We start from the raw sequence: 18,321 nt of genomic DNA, 5'->3' as shown, positions 1-18,321 counted from the left end.
CGCGGCGATACGCGGCGATGCGTATAAGAAAACAATACGAAGATGATACGAAAGGTGTAACCTCAGCCTGAGTTACAAGATTTAAATGAATACATGATATTCAAAACATTCTCAGATTTCAAAGTATGACACATCATTTGAAAGCTTACATTCTGTACTTTCACAACCTGGAAAAATGAAAATGGAGACATGTCGGCACAAACACTGGACTTGATCACATATATTTTATGAGTTTTAAAAAAAAAAAGGCAAAAAAAAAAAAATTTTTTTCCTTTTTTTTTAACTTTTTTTTCAAAAACGTGCCAATCCGTGAACCGTGAAAAGGGCGTGCAGAGGGTCGAAAAAACAGGAGAATCCCGGGAAAAACGGTAGGGTTGACAGCTATGACAGTACGTGCAAAATTAATCGTTCCAGCAAAGTAGGCTTTGTCAATACTGAACAACTGTGCGCTTGTCAAGAGCCAATCGCACTGTAGGTTGGGATATACTTAACGGTTAAGCAGCCACTCATCTGGCTCTGCAAATAGATCTAGAGTCTGAATATCTCCGCATATAAGCCTGACTGGCAGTGTGCATAGTACAGTGCATGCTCCAAGTCAGACTGGACGGCACATCTCTCTCAAATCCATTCTGAGAGCGGAACGCAGTGCCCGCAACGCGGGTCAAAGTCAGTTGTTTATTTATTTATCTTTTACTGTTTGCATACGAGGTGGTCCGCAAATGTTCTTGATAACAATCTAGTAGTCCGCATAAACAAGAAGTTTGGGAACCACTGATATAGACCATCTCTAAATATGCGTTCTATGCTACGTATACAGTACCCTATATGTGTATGTTAGAAATGTCATGATATATATCTGTATATATCTGTATGTTGTGTATGTCATAAATGTCATTATGAATTGAAAATGGGGGACCCTGATGTAAACAAGACGAAAGTCTTTCTCTGGCCTGCATCCCCTTAACAATTGTGTGTATTGTACCCATTCTGCAATCTGTTAATAAAATCTTCAATCAATGGCCTGGGCGGCCAGAGCATAACTGTTCTAACAGCAATATATAATCCATTTCAGACAGAATGCATGCAATAAGTTATAATAATGATTATTATTATTATTATTGAAAAGTTCTGTATTTTTAAAGTCGTATTTGGGGGCAATTAACCAATGCAATGGTATGCTTTTTTATTTTATTTTTGGGTATGATTTTCTTATATGGGTAAGAGTGCACTCGACTACTCTTAGAATTTGGTCAGGCCTGAGAGAAAAGCAACAATAAGAAAACATTGCTGAATCCCAGGTAAGAACAAAATAAGAAGAAATGCTAGATAAGAACAAAATCTTCTGTTATATCGCTTCATGCATGAGGGCCAATAGCCTCTATGCCTTCTACAACGGTGCTCAGTTTCCGGGTTCCTCTGATTGGCCACGACGCCCACGTGACCCTAAGCTAGCCCGCCCCCTTCCTGCCGCGCCACGCTCCCTCAGCTTCCGCACTCCCTCAGCTTCCTCAATTTATAACGAATCATTAAAAAAATATACCGTTAACTGGAATATGTTGTTTCTTTACACATATGTTGGATTATGTAATTGGTTTGTCATGACAAACCAATAAAAATCGCGAAATAACCGGTGGCCACAACAACACACAGTACTGGTGGTGGTGGAGGACCGGGGGGCTCCGCGTCTCGGGGTGGCAGGGGGAGAGGGGGCAGCCGGGGAGGCGGCCGGGGAGGTCGAGGGGGAAGACTGACGCCTGTCTGCAAGAAAGTGGTCTACGATGACCACGAGAGTGAAGAGGAGGAGGAGGACGCGGTCAGCTTGCGATCAGAGGAGGACGAGTACTGTGTGTTGTTGTGGCCACCGGTTAATTCACGATTTTTAATTGGAAACAACAACACAACAACACACAGTACTCGTCCTCCTCTGATCGCAAGCTGACCGCGTCGTCCTCCTCCTCTTCACTCTCGTGGTCGTCGTAGACCACTTTCTTGCAGACAGGCGTCCGTCTTCCCCCTCGACCTCCCCTGCCGCCTCCCCGACGGCATTATTAAAAATTCACGGTGGCACTGGTCACTGACCAAAGCCAACTCTGCGCTCAACTTACAATTGCAGGCTTTTTTCAAGAGAGCTGGTCCTTCTTCTTTCAAACTGGTAACTAAGCAATTAAATGAAATGTTCTGAAAGAATAATGACGGGGCATTGCCTTCCACCATTAAAGACGATCATTAGCCTACCTCCCACACCCTGCTCCACTCTACCTCCCACACCCTGCTCCACTCTTACCTTCCACACCCTGCTCCACTCCTACCTCCCACACCCTGCTCTACTCCTACCTCCCACACCCTGCTCCACTCCTACCTCCCACACCCTGCTCCACTCCTACCTCCCACACCCTGCTCCACTCTACCTCCCACACCCTGCTCCACTCCTACCTCCCACACCCTGCTCCACTCCTACCTTCCACACCCTGCTCCACTCCTACCTCCCACACCCTGCTCCACTCTACCTCCCACACCCTGCTCCACTCCTACCTCCCACACCCTGCTCCACTCTACCTCCCACACTACTGCTCCACTCAACCCCACCTCCCCTCAGGACACTACTGCTCCACTCAACCCCACCTCCCCTCAGGACACTACTGCTCCACTCAACCCCACCTCCCATCAGGACAATACTGCTCCACTCAACCCCACCTCCCCTCAGGACACTACTGCTCCACTCAACCCCACCTCCCCTCAGGACACTACTGCTCCACTCAACCCCACCTCCCCTCAGGACACTACTGCTCCACTCAACCCCACCTCCCCTCAGGACAATACTGCTCCACTCCAGACTCTCACCTCAGCTACATTCCACCACCATTCTTGTCTAGTCTACAAGTTTGGATTCTAATCTCCCCTCCTCCAACCTGTGTCTTCAGGCTGCCTCTGTGCTTATCACCAAAGTGGAGCATAGAGATGAAGGTGATAGGATAACAATTTTTACCAGGGGGAGGTAATGCTGTTAATTTTTTTTTAAACTGGGCTTTTGAGGTGATGAAATCACTGCGCCCAGGCAGCAGTGGTTCGGCAAAAAAAAATCTGAGTATATATCTGCTTAGAAAACAAAAATGTCATTAAAATTTTTGTATTTCTCCATGTGGTAAATACACAGGTCACAACATGTTTACAGGAAAGTTTTGGAGTTGTATTTGGAGTGTATTTCAGGGCTGTTGGGAACTAGGCTACACTGGCACACCTACTTCCAGTGAATGCCGCTAAGCTAGGCTAACGGTGTGGCTGTTCCCTAAGCCTAATGCATGCACAGAGAAGAAAAGGGTAAGTATCTGCTTGTCTAACTCCAGGGTAGATGGCAAATAAGTAAATTTTCCAAAAAAGTTAGCATGTTCCTTTTAATTACCTCCCAGCTCCGAAATTAGTCATTATTCTCTGGAATACTGGACCTGCCTGACATATGTCAGTCTTTACTTTTTAGTTGTAGCGTCACTAGCGTGGAGAGGAATGCTGCTGCAGTTCCTCTGCTAAACCAACACAATCATTGAGCTGGATCGTATATCGGGATGTAACTGCTCATGTGCAAAACCAAAACAAGGCTATTAGGACCGGCTTTCCAGCCCACAGAGCACAGTTTATACATTTACAAGAACATTCATATAGAACGTGGTTATACATTTACAAGAACATTTATATTACTCACATGGGGCCGATTCTATGGTTTCAACTTGTCATATTATGAACTCAAACCATGATCTGAAAAAAATCCCAACTAATCTGCATTACAGAGAATCTTTCAGATTTTGAATTAGTCCTGGCCTTTATTTTGGTGAAAATGACTGGTTTATAGTTTCACTACTGTAGACCTACAGTCCTACACCGTTTGAAATAACTGGTTTATAGTTTCACTACTGTAGACCTACACCGTTTGAAATGACTGGTTTATAGTTTCACTACTGTAGACCTACACCGTTTGAAATGACTGGTTTATAGTTTCACTACTGTAGACCTACACCGTTTGAAATGACTGGTTTATAGTTTCACTACTGTAGACCTACACCGTTTGAAATGACTGGTTTATAGTTTCACTACTGTAGACCTACACCGTTTGAAATGACTGGTTTATAGTTTCACTAACTGTAGACCTACACCGTTTGAAGAGAAAGGTGGTCAGGTTTCCCTGTGAATCACGAGACCGAGTTCGGAAACTATTTATTTTAGAGATCAGCCGCGTAAAGGGGGTTTTTGGGGGGGGGGGGGGGGGGTTGGGGGTGCAGCCAGGACTATCTGCCCTTCAGATGATGAACTCCAGTGCATTCCTCGGATTCTTCAATTGTGGTTCTCCCTCCCCCACCCCCTCTCCAAATAAAACTCAATTTGTTCAGCTTTTTATCTCAAGAGGTGCTCGCTTGTCAAACACTGGTCCCTCTGTGAGGCCTAGCAAGCCATTGTTACTGATGGATCCGTGTTTCAACATGGCTGTGGTTGTTTGCTTCCTCTTCCTGTATAAGGATGTCGAGATACAGCTTTTTATTCAGACCAAGTAGAAGTTTACATTTGGGTCATTGCTGATACTGAGTACAAATGAGTAATAATAATAATATAATAATTAACTTTTCATACAGAAACTGCAGCTCAAAGTGCTTCACAACAGAAAAAAGACAGGCATAAAATTAGCAGACATATAAAAAATAAAAAATTAGGATCTTAACATCCCAACAGGCCAACTTGTTTATGGTTTGATTCAGTTTTGAATGGACAATAATAAAGAGTAAGATAAAAATAGACAGAGTAAAATTGTGCAATAAAATAGTAGAATAGACATCAAATTAGCACAAGTGCAGACATATAAAATCAGTTTTTTACAGTGCAATAAAATAGTTCTGTATTACTGTTTAACAGTGTAAAGTCGTCTTTACCTTCTCTGAGTACTTAATAATACCATTACAGTTATAATAATGACTTGAAAACATGTTTTATTTTTTATCAAGATGTTTCTCACTTTCTGACTGAAAGATTAAATGTACAGCATGACGCTGTTGCTGACATGTTAAGTTAAAATAATATAAAATAATAGAAGTATAATAAAACTGTGTTTTCCTGAACTAACATGGCACTGGGTTAGTATCAGTAGTTTTATGAGTGAGTACAGGCCTGCTCCTGTAGGGTTCAAGCTGTGCTTGGCAGTAAAGCCTTGCTGTGTGAACGGACTTAATCCCGTCCACATTTTTACAATTGATAAATGACATGTAAAAGGGTCCAAATGTGAGCGATGATAGTCCTTTTGCATAGCTGCTGCTGGATTCTCACATCTGTGCCCAGCTGTACTCAATGCTGCTGGTTGCAGCGGGCCTGCAGTGGAACAGATGTTCTACATATCTCTCAAGCAGATGGGAGAAAATGACAAACCAAAAAAAAAAAAACGGTCATGCCCACGCGTTAAAAGTCAAAGCGGTCATTGTTCATATTGCGAGTGCAAGAATGTAATGAGGTCATGGGAGGAGTTTTAATTGGACTGCGCTGTGGGCCAGGGCGGTCCGTTCACCCCACAACAACTGTAATCCCCAGTGCCCCCCCCCCCTGTCCATCCTCCCAAGATCCACCCAGAGGCTGCGCTCAGCCTGCGATGGGATTGAAGGAATGCAGAGAGAGGGAGAGAGAGGCCCAAATCACAGACAAGAGCGGCCAGTGAAGACTTAAAGTTAAAGTGAAGACTTGATGTCAAATTGGGAAAAAATTACAACACTCAAGGACAGAACAGTTACAGAACCACAAGGACAGAACAGTTACAGAACCACAGAACCACAAGGACGGAACACAAGGACAGAACAGTTACAGAACCACAAGGACAGAACAGTTATAGAACTACAGAACCACAAGGACGGAACAGTAACAGAACGTTGAGGACGAAATGGGCTCAATCTGTCACTCTTGTAGCACAGTGTATTGTCTTCCTCGTATCCGTCTTCCATGTTAGACATATTTATGACATTGGGAAATAAAACATCTGTTTCTCTGCATATGACAGCTAATGAGAATAAAACATCTTTATGCCACTATGCCAGATATCACATAGCTTTCATATTTCCAGGTTTTCCATGTTGGTTTTCAGCCCATGACCACCTGCTAAGCCCCTTACAAGGCCCCCCCTCGGTTTCGCAAGTGGTCCTAGACCCAGTGGCTGAACATCTTTGGTCTTATGAGGTTTTCTTTCTTCCTACAAGTCGAAACATGCTGTGGTAACACTTAACTGGTTTGGTAATGACATGTTGGACCAGAGGGAAACCAGAGTGTGGTTAGCCAGAATGTTGGGAGAGTGTAATATGGATTTGACTGCTTTTTCAGAATCCGATGTATAGTATAACAAGACATCCCATGTCTATATAAGCTGTCCCTTGTCACAAATACTTCACGGTGAAGAGATTTGTAATTAGATTAGATTGATTAGATTGTACTCTATTATCATTATTAGGGATGTTCGATATTGGCTTTTTTACCGATATCCGATATACCGATATTGTCCAACTCTTAATTTCCGATACCGATATATGCGGGTTTCCCCCCCCCAAAAAACGGATTTTTTTTTAAACCGATACCGATAATTTCCGATATTACATTTTAATGCCAATATCGGCCGATAATATTCGTAGGCCGATTTGATCGGACATCCCTAATCATTCTATTTGCATACAACAAGATTTGGGACTCAAGCTTAAGGTGCTGTAGTGGAATATAAAATTATCACACGGGTAATAAAAGAGAACCATAAAATACTATACAGAACATAAAATACTATACAAGAACCATAAAATACTATACAAAAACATTAAATACTATACAAGAAACGCAGTACAAGAACCATAAAATACTATACAAGAAACATTAAATACTATGCAAGAACCATAAAATACTATACAGAAGCATAAGATACTATGTTCGATATTGGCTTTTTTACCGATATCCGATATACCAATATTGTCCAACTCTTAATTTCTGATACCGATATCAACCGATACTGATATATGCAGGGTCCCCCCCCCTCCCAAAAAACGGAATAATTTCAGGTAATTAACATTACATATCTCGTCGTAGAATTAACACAACATTATGCATACTTTTGACGATAAATAAAATAAGAATTTGTTCTTACTTGCTTGCCTGGGTAAATAAAGGTTAAATAGATGTAAAAAATATATATATATATATTTTTTTGAAAACCGATACCGATAATTTCCGATATTACATTTGAATGCCAATATCGTTAGGCTGATAATATCGGACATCCCTATAAAGTACTATACACAAACAAGATACTATACAATAAACAATGTTACAATATACAAAATAACAACAATATACAAAATAACTATTAGAGGCAAATATATAGATATAGGGAATATTAGAGACAAAATTAAGACTCTTAATTCAAAGTTCTTAACGTCCTGGTTCAATTGAGGCCAGTCCCAGCTTTAGCTTTGTGTCAGATCAGTTGGGAATTCAATTTCTCACATAACTTTGTAATTCTTGACAGGCTTTTTTTCTTTTTTTGTAGCATGTTTCCATCCAGCTCTTATTTGATCCCTCTGCTGGCTTCATATCTCGACAAGAAACACTCCCCACACAACAGCCCCGTTCTTGAGATGGGCAGTTCTGTATTCTGTCTGTATAGTATAGTCTTCTCTCTGGGGTCTTTGGTCAGCCCTCCCCTCGATCTGGCGTCACTCTGCCGAGAGGAAGCACATTCCAGCCAGTTCACCTCCCCCCACCACCACCATGTCACAGCCCCACACTACAACATGCTTGAGGAGTGGGCAGGTGCACACATGGCTGAAGTCCCCTCCCCAACTTCTTCACTGTCACTCACAAGCAGCTTTTCATTTAGAATCTGTGCTTGGGTGGGGGCCCTGGGAGGTCTAAAGGGGTCAGTGCTTTACAATAGCAGGCTTAGGTCTGGCTTTAAAAGCAGTGCTAGTTAATTGTGTATCTTCGCAGCTTGGATCTATTTTTCTATATTTTTTGTGTGTAAGAAAATGACTTATTTGAACACTGTATTTATTGTGTTCAGGCTTTTCAGAGAACATTTAGATTCTCAGTTGTATCAAGAGTTCGATTGGGAATATAAGGACTTATTTTCTCGAATACCCTCTCTATGTAAAGATCTGATCTTCTGATCTGAAGCGAGCTCTTTTTGCAATTAATTAGTTTTATCCTATATTCCTTATCCCTCCCATCACATTGAAGAACACAAGAGGTCCCCACAGCCCGGCCTTTGTTTGCGCCCTCAACTGTAAAATTCTTCTGCTTATCAATACACCAATTGTTCTGTAAGAAGAGCCGGAATTCCTCTTGGCTTTATGCTCCGCTCTGGGCCAAAAGAACCGTGTATCCCTGCCATTCATGTATCTCAAATAAAGCTACTCTCCCCGTTAGTCTCCTTCATTTATGGATCAGTTAAGTCCCGTATACATACCCATAAATGGAAAAGTAGCGTTATTTAATCGACACCAAGCCTCTTTTGGTTCAGACGAGACCACCATGATCAGATTTAGTATCGAGGCTTTAACGATTTCATAGACAACTTGTAACACAACTGGAAACTTGCAGTCATGTTGTTTCTAATGTACAAAGGAGTATTCCTGATTAGGATTTAAAGATCCACAAAGCAACCTCATTCCGTCAAAGACCTAAGACCTACAGTAATAATTAGAGGGTTTGTGTCGTCATTGAAATGTTTACAAATGTCTTTCTTGTTACCGCTGAGAAACCTACTGTGTTGTAAGACGTAGCTCCCAGTGAGAACATATACATGTAGCCAATAGCCATGTAGGACTTGGGTGCAATTCAGTGTAGGTCCGTCCCAACAGTTGAGCTTTGTCTTCCTCTAGAAACGTCGGTTGCACCAACATGTAGGCTCCCAGTCCTGCATGCGACCACCTGTACTCGGCGGTAAAGCTTCTTTTGTCTACACGGGGAGTGGGTTCATCCAACGTCGGGGCTGACGACGGGGTGCTTTGTTGTTTGCCTCTCTGCTTTTGCCACTTGATTGCTCCGCCAACAGATGCTATTTGTCTTGTTTGCGAGGATGCGGGGGAGGGTTTTTTAGAAATGACACGTCAATGACAGACTCTGTTCCCAGTGGGTGATTTCCCCCCCACTGTCCCAGAGTCGATGGCAAGATGGCTCTATTAAAAAAAAAAAGATAAAATACTTTGATGTGGTGCCAGAGTCTCTTTTTATAGAAGTGTCCAGTCTGAAAAGATGATGTTGAAAATATGCACAGATGTTGGGTTCAGGGTTGAGTGTAGAACACAAGCTCTTGTCACATTTAGTTAAACTAATCTGTCGCTCTAAAATTGGGTCTATTGATGTGATTGAAATCACAAGTTGGCCTGATGTCTCCACAGACGGTCTCCACGTCATGCCGTCCTTTAGAATCATCCATGAAATCAGTTCACATCCTTCAGTACAAATATATTGCTTCAAATTAACCTTGACCCACAAATTCCTTAAACGTCTCCTTTTAACAGAGGTTCCTTCTAAAGTCAGTAACTTCAAAGTGGCAGTCAGAACACACACACTGCCAGGGAGGAAACCTGTTTATTTGCGTCTGATTCATTGTTCTCAGTAATATTCTCATCAGTTTTGTCTTGTGTACCATAAATATTATCAGCCAGTCATATGACTTCATCTATATTTGCACTCGACACAATGCCCCCCCCCCGTTCAAGCCCCTTTTTTAAGCAGAGCTGGTTAGAGAGCAAATTCTTTGCCAGCGCAAACAACAGTACCCCCCCCCCCCCCCCCCGTGTCAACAGTACCCCCCATCGCCGCGTCGAAAGATGGTGTCATTTCTTCACAGGATGAATGACGTCTCCCCATAACATTTCGTCCCGGTTTCCTGCGGATCGTCTGGCGTTCATCCTCTACGACTCCTAACCTGCTCAGACACGCCAAATATGTTTTAGAAGGAAAACGGATAGGGAAACACACATATGCACAACAGACACAATTTCAAGCAAAATAGCTGTTTTTTGGACTGTGTTGGGCTGCGTTTAGAAAATAATAATAGTTAATAATACGGTGGCCTAAAGCAGGGGTGTACAGTGCGACATATAATATCGCACGTGCTACAGCAACAGCTGTCTGTGCGATGGATGGATTTACTTCAGTAGCACTGGTGCGATAGGGATTCGGTTCATATAGATACTCTTATTTTGAAAATCCTGTAGCGGGTCTCATTTCTGCCCACGCGCAGCTCCATTTAGGCTCCGAAAGCTAGCAACGTTCAGGTGCATATGATACTCTTATTTTGAAAAAACTCTTGTGACAACTCGACGAGTCGTATCCGCCCTATCCGTGCTTCTGCTTGCAGAGCAGCGCGTTGGTCGGTTGGTGCGCACGCACTGCTGCGTTAACACAGCAGTGCGCCTACACGTCCCGAAATAAGTCTGTGGTGTTTTTTCTTTTTCGCAACGGGTCAAATGCATCTACATGCTTTGCACCGTCGCCATTCCTTTATGCGCACATTGCCCGAAATTAACGTTTATGTACCATTACAATCACTACAACGTTAGCAAGCTAACAAGCTAATCCTGATCAGAGGCGCAGAGCCAGCAGACACAGTGTGGAAAGGGAAATGGGGGGGGCACTCTCTCCCCTTCCCTGTGTGTGTGTGTGCGTGCGTGCGTTTGGAAAGACGATGAAGTCACTAGTCAGGACTCAGGACAGGAGTATTATAGTAAACTGAGGATGGACAGATAATGATGATATTCAAATATAAACAAGTTTCGAGAGGAGTGGAAGTTTGAAGACAGACTAGACTACAATATGATGCGGGGGTGGTGAGTTGAAACAGTGTGTGTGAATGAATGAATGAAAACTTTATTTAACAGATTGCAGAATGGGTACAGTACGGCTCAATACACACAATTGTTAAGGGGATGCAGACCAGAGAAAGACGTTTGTCTTGTTTACATCAGGGTCCCCCATTGTGTGTGTGTGTGTGTCCCAACCGACCCCACTTCTATGTTTCAATAAATTATTTGCATTTAAAACTATTAACGCTGACTCATTCCTTCAGTCCACTCAAAATTATGCTAATATTCCTTATGTTGTTTATGATATTAATTGAAAATAGCATATGAGAGTATCATAGTAATAATAACACATGGCAATATACTAAATGACAGCCAAACATGGCACTGCAACTAAATAACACAAATACAATAGGCACATTTGTGACTGTTACAAATATAACACGTTTTATACTTGTGCTACAAGATTTTGGCCTGTGCTACAAAACTATCAACCTCTGTAGCACCAGTGCTATGTGCAAAAAAAGTTAACGTACAGCCCTGGCCTAAAGGTTAGAGAAGCGGGTTTGTGATCCCCCGGACCGGCAGGAAAAATCTGGGCTCGGGAAGTGAATTAATAACTCTCTCCCATACCCTTAACACCAATCGCTGAAGTGCCCTTGAGCAAGGCACTTAACCCCAAACTGCTCCAGTGGAGTTGCTCAGTGGCCAACGGTGTCAGACTGTGGTTGTACTGGGCAGCTCCCAGGTGTGAATGGAACTGTGTGAATGTGAAGCAGGGCGTAGCTGAAAAAGAGCATCCGTGCTCAGCGAACCTACCCTGGGTAAATAAAGGTTTATAAATTAAAAAAAGAAAAAATCTAAATGTCATATCTTTTCATTTCACAACAGGCAAGGCCTTCGACATCACATACGTGCGCCTCAAGTTCCACACCAGCCGCCCGGAGAGCTTCGTCATCTACAAGCGCACCAGTGAGGACGGGCCGTGGCTGCCCTACCAGTACTACAGCGGCTCCTGCGAGAAGACTTACCAGAAGAGCAACCGCGGCTTCATCCGCACCGGGGAGGACGAGCAGCAGGCGCTCTGCACTGACGAGTTCAGTGACATCTCCCCGCTCACCGGGGGCAACGTGGCCTTCTCCACGCTGGAGGGACGGCCCAGTGCCTACAACTTCGACAACAGCCCCGTTCTGCAGGTGAGAATAAGCATCTTTTTTGTTCCTGTGTTGGTGGTGGTGGAGGAGACCCAGTGGTGGTCTGAATGTGAGCTGCCTGTAGCTGTTTGATATCCGGCCTGATGGGCTCTTGTTGCTGTGCCAACAGATGCCGTTTTCTTTTCCTACCAAAGGCCACATGGGACATTTTCCAATGCGTGTCATAATATTAGGAGCTTCTGTGGTTGCAATTGATGTGGGAAGACCAGTTGGATAGAGTAACAATATGTTGTCCCATCGACTTGAGATATTCTGGCAAGGCCGGCTGCTGTTGGCAAGCGGTTCCCCCTGGTGGAAGGAGTCTCTGGACTCCAGGTGGGAAAGTGTGAGAGCTTGACCGGTGCCAAGTGTTGCAACATGTTGCTAAGGTGACGCCCCCAGATTTCCCACTACGGCCCTGATTCGATTTGGCTCGACGGGAGACGCAGCTGGAAATGTTTGTTGCTCTCGCTCTCGCTCTCTCTCTCTCTCTCGCGCGCGCTCTCGCTCTCTCGCGCGCGCGCTCTCGCTCTCTCTCTCTCACACTAGCTCACACTCTTCCTATCTGTCTTCACTTTCCACCTGCTCACCTCTCCCTCTGTGTGTTTCTGTTGCTATTTCATTAAACATAACTTGGAAAGCACCATGTTGTTCTGTGGTGGTCACCTTTAACTTTAGCAGGGTTCACACAAGGTCCTTGAAGTGCTTGATTTTCGGAGAAGAAAAAGTCTAGGCCTGGAATTCCTTAAACGGCAAATCTTTTAACAAGGTGCTTAAAAAGTCCTTGAAGGCGGTCAGGTGGCGTAGCGGAGATTGTGCTCGTCACCAATGCAAGAGGCTGCGGTCTCGACTCCCGGAGAGTCAGCATTTCCTTGGCTTGGGCTGATCGCTATACTAACTCATTTGGCTGAGTTAGGGGGAGGGAAGCCGTGGGTGGGTCCTGGGCGTTGTGGACAGGGACCCCTACAGTTCGGTCGTGGGCGCCTGCACAGCGAGGGTAGGATCTGGAGAAACGTAGTGTGACCTTCCACACGTTACACTCTCCCAGTGGCGTCTATGCCAAATACAACGCTGTTCGGTTTCCGGGTTCCTCTGATTGGCCACTAAGCCCACGTGACCGCGCGCTAGCACGCCCCCCTTATCGCCCACTCTCGCGCTGTGAAGCGGAAGAGCCAGCGGGGGCGAGGCGGTGGTTTCTCCCCGGCTCCATGCGCCGCTGACTCGGTCCAGCTCCAGCAGCAGTGGCCGTCTTCTTCCGAGGCGGCTCGTTCTTATTAATCCCCCATTGTTCAGGTCGACATCGTCGCACAAACACCCGTTGGAGGAGTAGTGGGGGAGAAGAAGAGGAATATTTTTAAATAGCAAGAATTATCGACTGGCAACTCTGTGCTCGTCAGACATGTTAATGTCATGTATGTTGTGTTGTGTATGTCATAAATGTCGATATGAATTGAAAATGGGGGACCCTGATGTAAACAAGACAAACGTCTTTCTCTGGTCTGCATCCCCTTAACAATTGTGTGTATTGCGCCGTACTGTATTGTACCCATTCTGCAATCTGTTAAATAAAGTTTTCATTCATTCATTCAGGCTGGCTGCTGGCTGGCTGCACATGTGTCGGAGGAAAGCATGTGACAGTCTCCGGCCTCCCGGACCAACAGTAGGGGGGGGGTGCACAACAACCAGGAAGGGGGCTGGGAATTGGCATAACAACTAACAGTGGGATGGGAGAAAAATCGAAAAAAAAGGAGGGGGAAAAGATTAAAAAAAATTCTTGAAATTCAAATCAATCATTCACATTGAAAGTTATGGTCAGCCATGATCAAATTGTTCTGAATCAAGACATTTTATATTTTTTATTTAAAGTGTACCGGTAACCAATTGTCGGAAATTGGTTTTAAGACATAAATATTTTTTCTCAAAAAAAAAAAAAAAAACTGCATTTAAAAATGAATTGTATCCTTTTAAATGCCCTTTTTTCATATGAAAAATAGTGCTTGGAAAAGTACTTTAAAGTCCTTGAATTTCATTTGACCATGTCTGTGGGAACCCTGGGTTAGTATCTCAGCTGCTATGTAAACCGTGAGCCCCAGTGTCCGTACACTGTTTGCTACCCCGCTATGTTCCTCTGACAGGAAGCGCCCTGGGGACAGTACCGTTTATTTCATCGGTAAACAGTAATGCTCTGCCTCTTCCAAATGAACTAATTTAGCCATGGCGCCATATACTTCCTTATTTGACTTGTGGCATAAAGCTATTTTTACCAACGCCCAGGACTCTCTTTGGAACGATACATATCTGAGGCGTGAGTCAGCCGTGGTGGAGCTGGGTGGAAGGTTGTGTTTGTTGTCTACTATCTCTCTCTGTCCACTGGTCCTCCAATGTATTTACTATCTCTGGGTCCACTGGTCCTCCAATGTATTTACTATCTCTGGGTCCACTGGTCCTCCAATGTATTTACTATCTCTGGGTCCACTGATGCTCCAATGTATTTACTATCTCTGGGTCCACTGATCCTCCAATGTATTTACTATCTCTGGGTCCACTGATGCTCCAATGTATTTACTATCTCTGGGTCCACTGATCCTCCAATGTATTTACTATCTGGGTCCACTGATCCTCCAATGTATTTACTATCTCTGGTAGCTCTGGTCTTCCAATGTATTTAGGCAGCTGTCTGTTTAAAGGGATGCCATGGCATTTTGAATTTGATTGTTTGTTATTTTCCTTGTTATAGAGAATTTAATTAATTGAAAAGAAAACATGATGTTGTTGTCTGCATTGAATCGTGGAAATCAATGGGCATTGCTATCGGAATGTATTGGTTTCAATGACAAATGCGAATAAGCTGTTTTGACCGTAGCAAGGACAAACTCTAAAACGTGACAAACAGTGACAGGTTCTTAGGGTCAGGTGGTGGTGGTGACGAGCTGGATGATATGGGAGGTGGGCCACCACAAATAAACCTATGTATGGTCACTATGGGAAACCTTGGACAAGACCTACTCAAGCAAAACAACAGACCAAACCTCAAAATGTTGCTGTGTAAAAGCACAACATTTAGCATCTGCCCATTTGATTCATTACACTAATGGCATCTTCACTCTGTTTAGGATTCATGCAGGTATTTCTAACACTAGGCAGCATTCTTCAAGAAAACACATGTCCTAACTAAGGCATTTCATATTTGGCAAAGAAAAACCTGATGATTGCTTTACGAACTGTGCAGAAATAACTGTTGATTCAAAATATTATTTTCAATTTTCTAGAGCGTCCAACTGGGACTGAGGCCATGTCCAGACGAAAACGATTTTGGTCTTTTTCGTTTTCATTTCGTTCATTTAAAAAAAGTTTTCCGTAAAAACGAAATCGTCTCAAGAAATAAGTGCGTGCCACAAATGTACAAAATAAATGTCTTTACTGTTTTAGATGTCGCTCCCCGACCAGAAGTGTTATCGTTGTTTGTTGCTAGCAGAATAACTTGTGTCATCCGGTTCTGTGCTTTTGAGCTAATGTAACGCTAGTTTCCAAAGGAGAGAGAGAGAGACCGTGGCTCACATGCGCAAAATGCAGCTACAGCCTACAGGCAATCGATGATGAGGACGATTTTAATCTGCAGGAGAGAGAGAACGTGTCAAAGCCGTATATAATATGGTGCGCGCAGCTCAAACTACCTGTTATATTAAATTAATTGATTGATGTTTAACTTGTCCCTGTGTCCAGTCCTTTCGACTAGCAAACGTTGTCTGTATTTAACGTTACCTCAGGATACCGTCTATTCAGGGGACAAACTTAACTTTTTGACTTACCAGCCATTTGGCTGGTAGATTTTAAAAACTACCAGCCAGGCAGATTTTTTTACCAGCCAAAAATTATAAATAGCTTTTTAGTATAACGCCATGTGTTATTATTACTATATAATACTCTCATATGCTATTTTCATATATCATAAACAACATAAGGAATATTAGCATAATTTTTAGTGGACTGAAGGAATGAGTCAGCGTTAATAGTTTTAAATGCAAATAATTTATTGAAACATAGAAGTGGGGTCGGGACACACACACACACACACACTGTTTCAACTCACCACCCCCGCATAATATTGTAGTCTGTCTTCAAACTTCCACTCCTATCAAAACTTTTTTATATTTGAATATCAACATTATCTGTCCATCCTCAGTAATCCTCAGTTTACTATAATATACTCCTGTCCTGAGTCCTGACTAGTGACTTCATCGTCTTTCCAAACGCACGCACGCACACACACAGGGAAGGGGAGAGTGCCCCCCCATTTCCCTTTCCCCAGTCCACACTGTCTGCTGTTCTCTCTGGCTCTGCGCCTCTGCCTATGATCAGGATTAGCTTGTTAGCTTACGCTAACGTTGTAGTTATTGTAATGGTACATAAACATTAATTTCGGGCGATGTGGGCATAAAGGAATGGCGACGGTGCAAAGCATGTAGATGCATTTGACCCGTTGTGAGAAAAAATAAAGCACCACAGACTTATTTCGGGTTGTGTAGGCGCACTGCTGTGTAGCGCTGCTCTGCTTTCAGAAGCACGGACTGGGCGGATATGACTCGCGGAGTTGCTACAGGGTTTTTCAAAATAAGAGTATCATATGAACCGAACGTTGCTAGCTGCCGGAGCCATAGATATTACATTTACATTTTACATTTAGTCATTTAGCTGACGCTTTTATCCAAAGCGACTTACAAGTTCTGTACGACAAGCCATCAGGAAGGGCACAACTCTATCAGCTGAGCAACAATGTTCATCAAAGTGTTGAGTGCTACAGTGTAGGTTAGTTTATTAGGACAAGTGCATGACAGTACGGTTAGTTAGGGTTAGATTTTTTTTTTTTTTTTTTTTTTTTCTTCTTTTTTTTAATTCAGATAATGGTTGAAGAAGTGCGTCTTTAGTCGACGGCGAAAGATTGGACGTGATTCGGCTGTCCTAACTGGGGTGGGTAGTTCATTCCACCATTGTGGGGCAAGGACTGAGAATAGGCGACTTCTCTTTGATGACCCTCCCGGAGCTTGGATAGGAGTAGGTCTGAGGCGGCCAGAAGATGCAGAGCGTAGGGGTCTTGAGGGTGTGTAGTTAGAGACCATTGACCGGAGGTAGGCGGGAGCGGTTCCCTTTGCCGCACGGTATGCTAGGTCGAGGGCCTTGAAGCGGATTCGTGCAGCAATGGGGAGCCAGTGCAGGTCCCTAAGAAGTGGGGTGACATGGGCCGACTTCGGTAGGTTTGAGATCAGGCGGGCCGCTGCGTTCTGAATGAGTTGAAGAGGCTTAGTGGCAGTGGCCGGGAGGCCAGCGAGCAGTGCATTGCAGTAGTCGAGGCGGGAGATGACTGTTGATTGGACGAGGAGTTGGGTGGCTTCTTTTGTCAGGAAGGGGCGTATCCTTCTGACGTTGCTCAGGAGGAATCGGCAGGTTCTGGTCGTCGCTGCGATGTGAGCAGAGAAGTTCAACTGGTCGTCGAGGACAACACCAAGGTTCTTGGCGGTCGGGGACGCAGTCACAGCTGCATTCTCGACTGTGATTGAAAGGTCGGTTAGGGGGGAGGATTTGGCCGGCAGGTGGAGCAATTCTGTTTTGCTTAGGTTCAGTTTGAGGTGGTTGGACGTCATCCAGGCTGAGATGTCGGACAGACAGGCCGAGATCCGCACAGAGACGTGGATATCTGAGGGAGGGAAGGAGAGGAAGAGTTGAGTATCGTCGGCATAACAATGGTAGGAGAAGCCATGAGACGTGATAATGTTACCCAGTGATTTAGTGTAGAGGGAGAAGAGAAGGGGTCCTAAAACCGAGCCCTGGGGGACACCCGTCCGCAGGGGGCGGGTGGCCGACAGGGTCCCTCTCCATGACACTTGGTAGGAGCGGTCATTGAGGTATGATGACAGCCATGTCAGCGCAGAGCCAGCCACTCCCATTCCTGCGAGGGCCGCAAGGAGGATCTGGTGGTTGACTGTGTCGAAGGCTGCAGATAGATCTAGGAGAATCAGGACAGAGGAGAGGCCTTTCGCTTTTGCTAAGTGACTTATGACTGGAGCTGCGCTTGGGGCGAAAATGAGACCCGCACAGGATTTTCAAAATAAGAGTATCGATATGAACTACACGCCAGGTGGCGGGCAGACCTCTAATTTTTACTCGCCAAACCTTAAATCTACACGCCATTGGCGCTTGGCGGGTGCTTATTTAGTTCCCTGTGTCTATTGTATTTAGTTGGTTAGCTATTTAGCTAATGTTGATAGAATTGAATAGCATCAACGCTAGCTGGATGGCTACAGCTCAACACCAGCCATGAGAAT

At 44.2% G+C, this 18,321-nt stretch overlaps 1 protein-coding gene across 1 annotated transcript in view; it reads left to right on the top strand.

The window, feature by feature from the left end:
* Nucleotides 1-18,321, top strand: part of lamc1 (laminin, gamma 1) — a 161,307-nt gene that overhangs the window by 43,152 nt on the left and 99,834 nt on the right. Inside the window, exon 2 of the mRNA XM_084320745.1 lies at nucleotides 11,700-12,004. Within this exon, the coding sequence (XP_084176871.1) occupies nucleotides 11,700-12,004 (305 nt within the window). The remainder of the gene's footprint in view (nucleotides 1-11,699; nucleotides 12,005-18,321) is intronic.

The sequence above is a fragment of the Notolepis coatsorum genome (genome assembly GCF_963971535.1).
Source record: "Notolepis coatsorum genome assembly, chromosome: 8".
Lineage (NCBI taxonomy): Eukaryota > Metazoa > Chordata > Actinopteri > Aulopiformes > Paralepididae > Notolepis > Notolepis coatsorum.
Note: the sequence above shows the minus strand (reverse complement) of the source record. Positions and strands in the feature narration are given on the sequence as shown.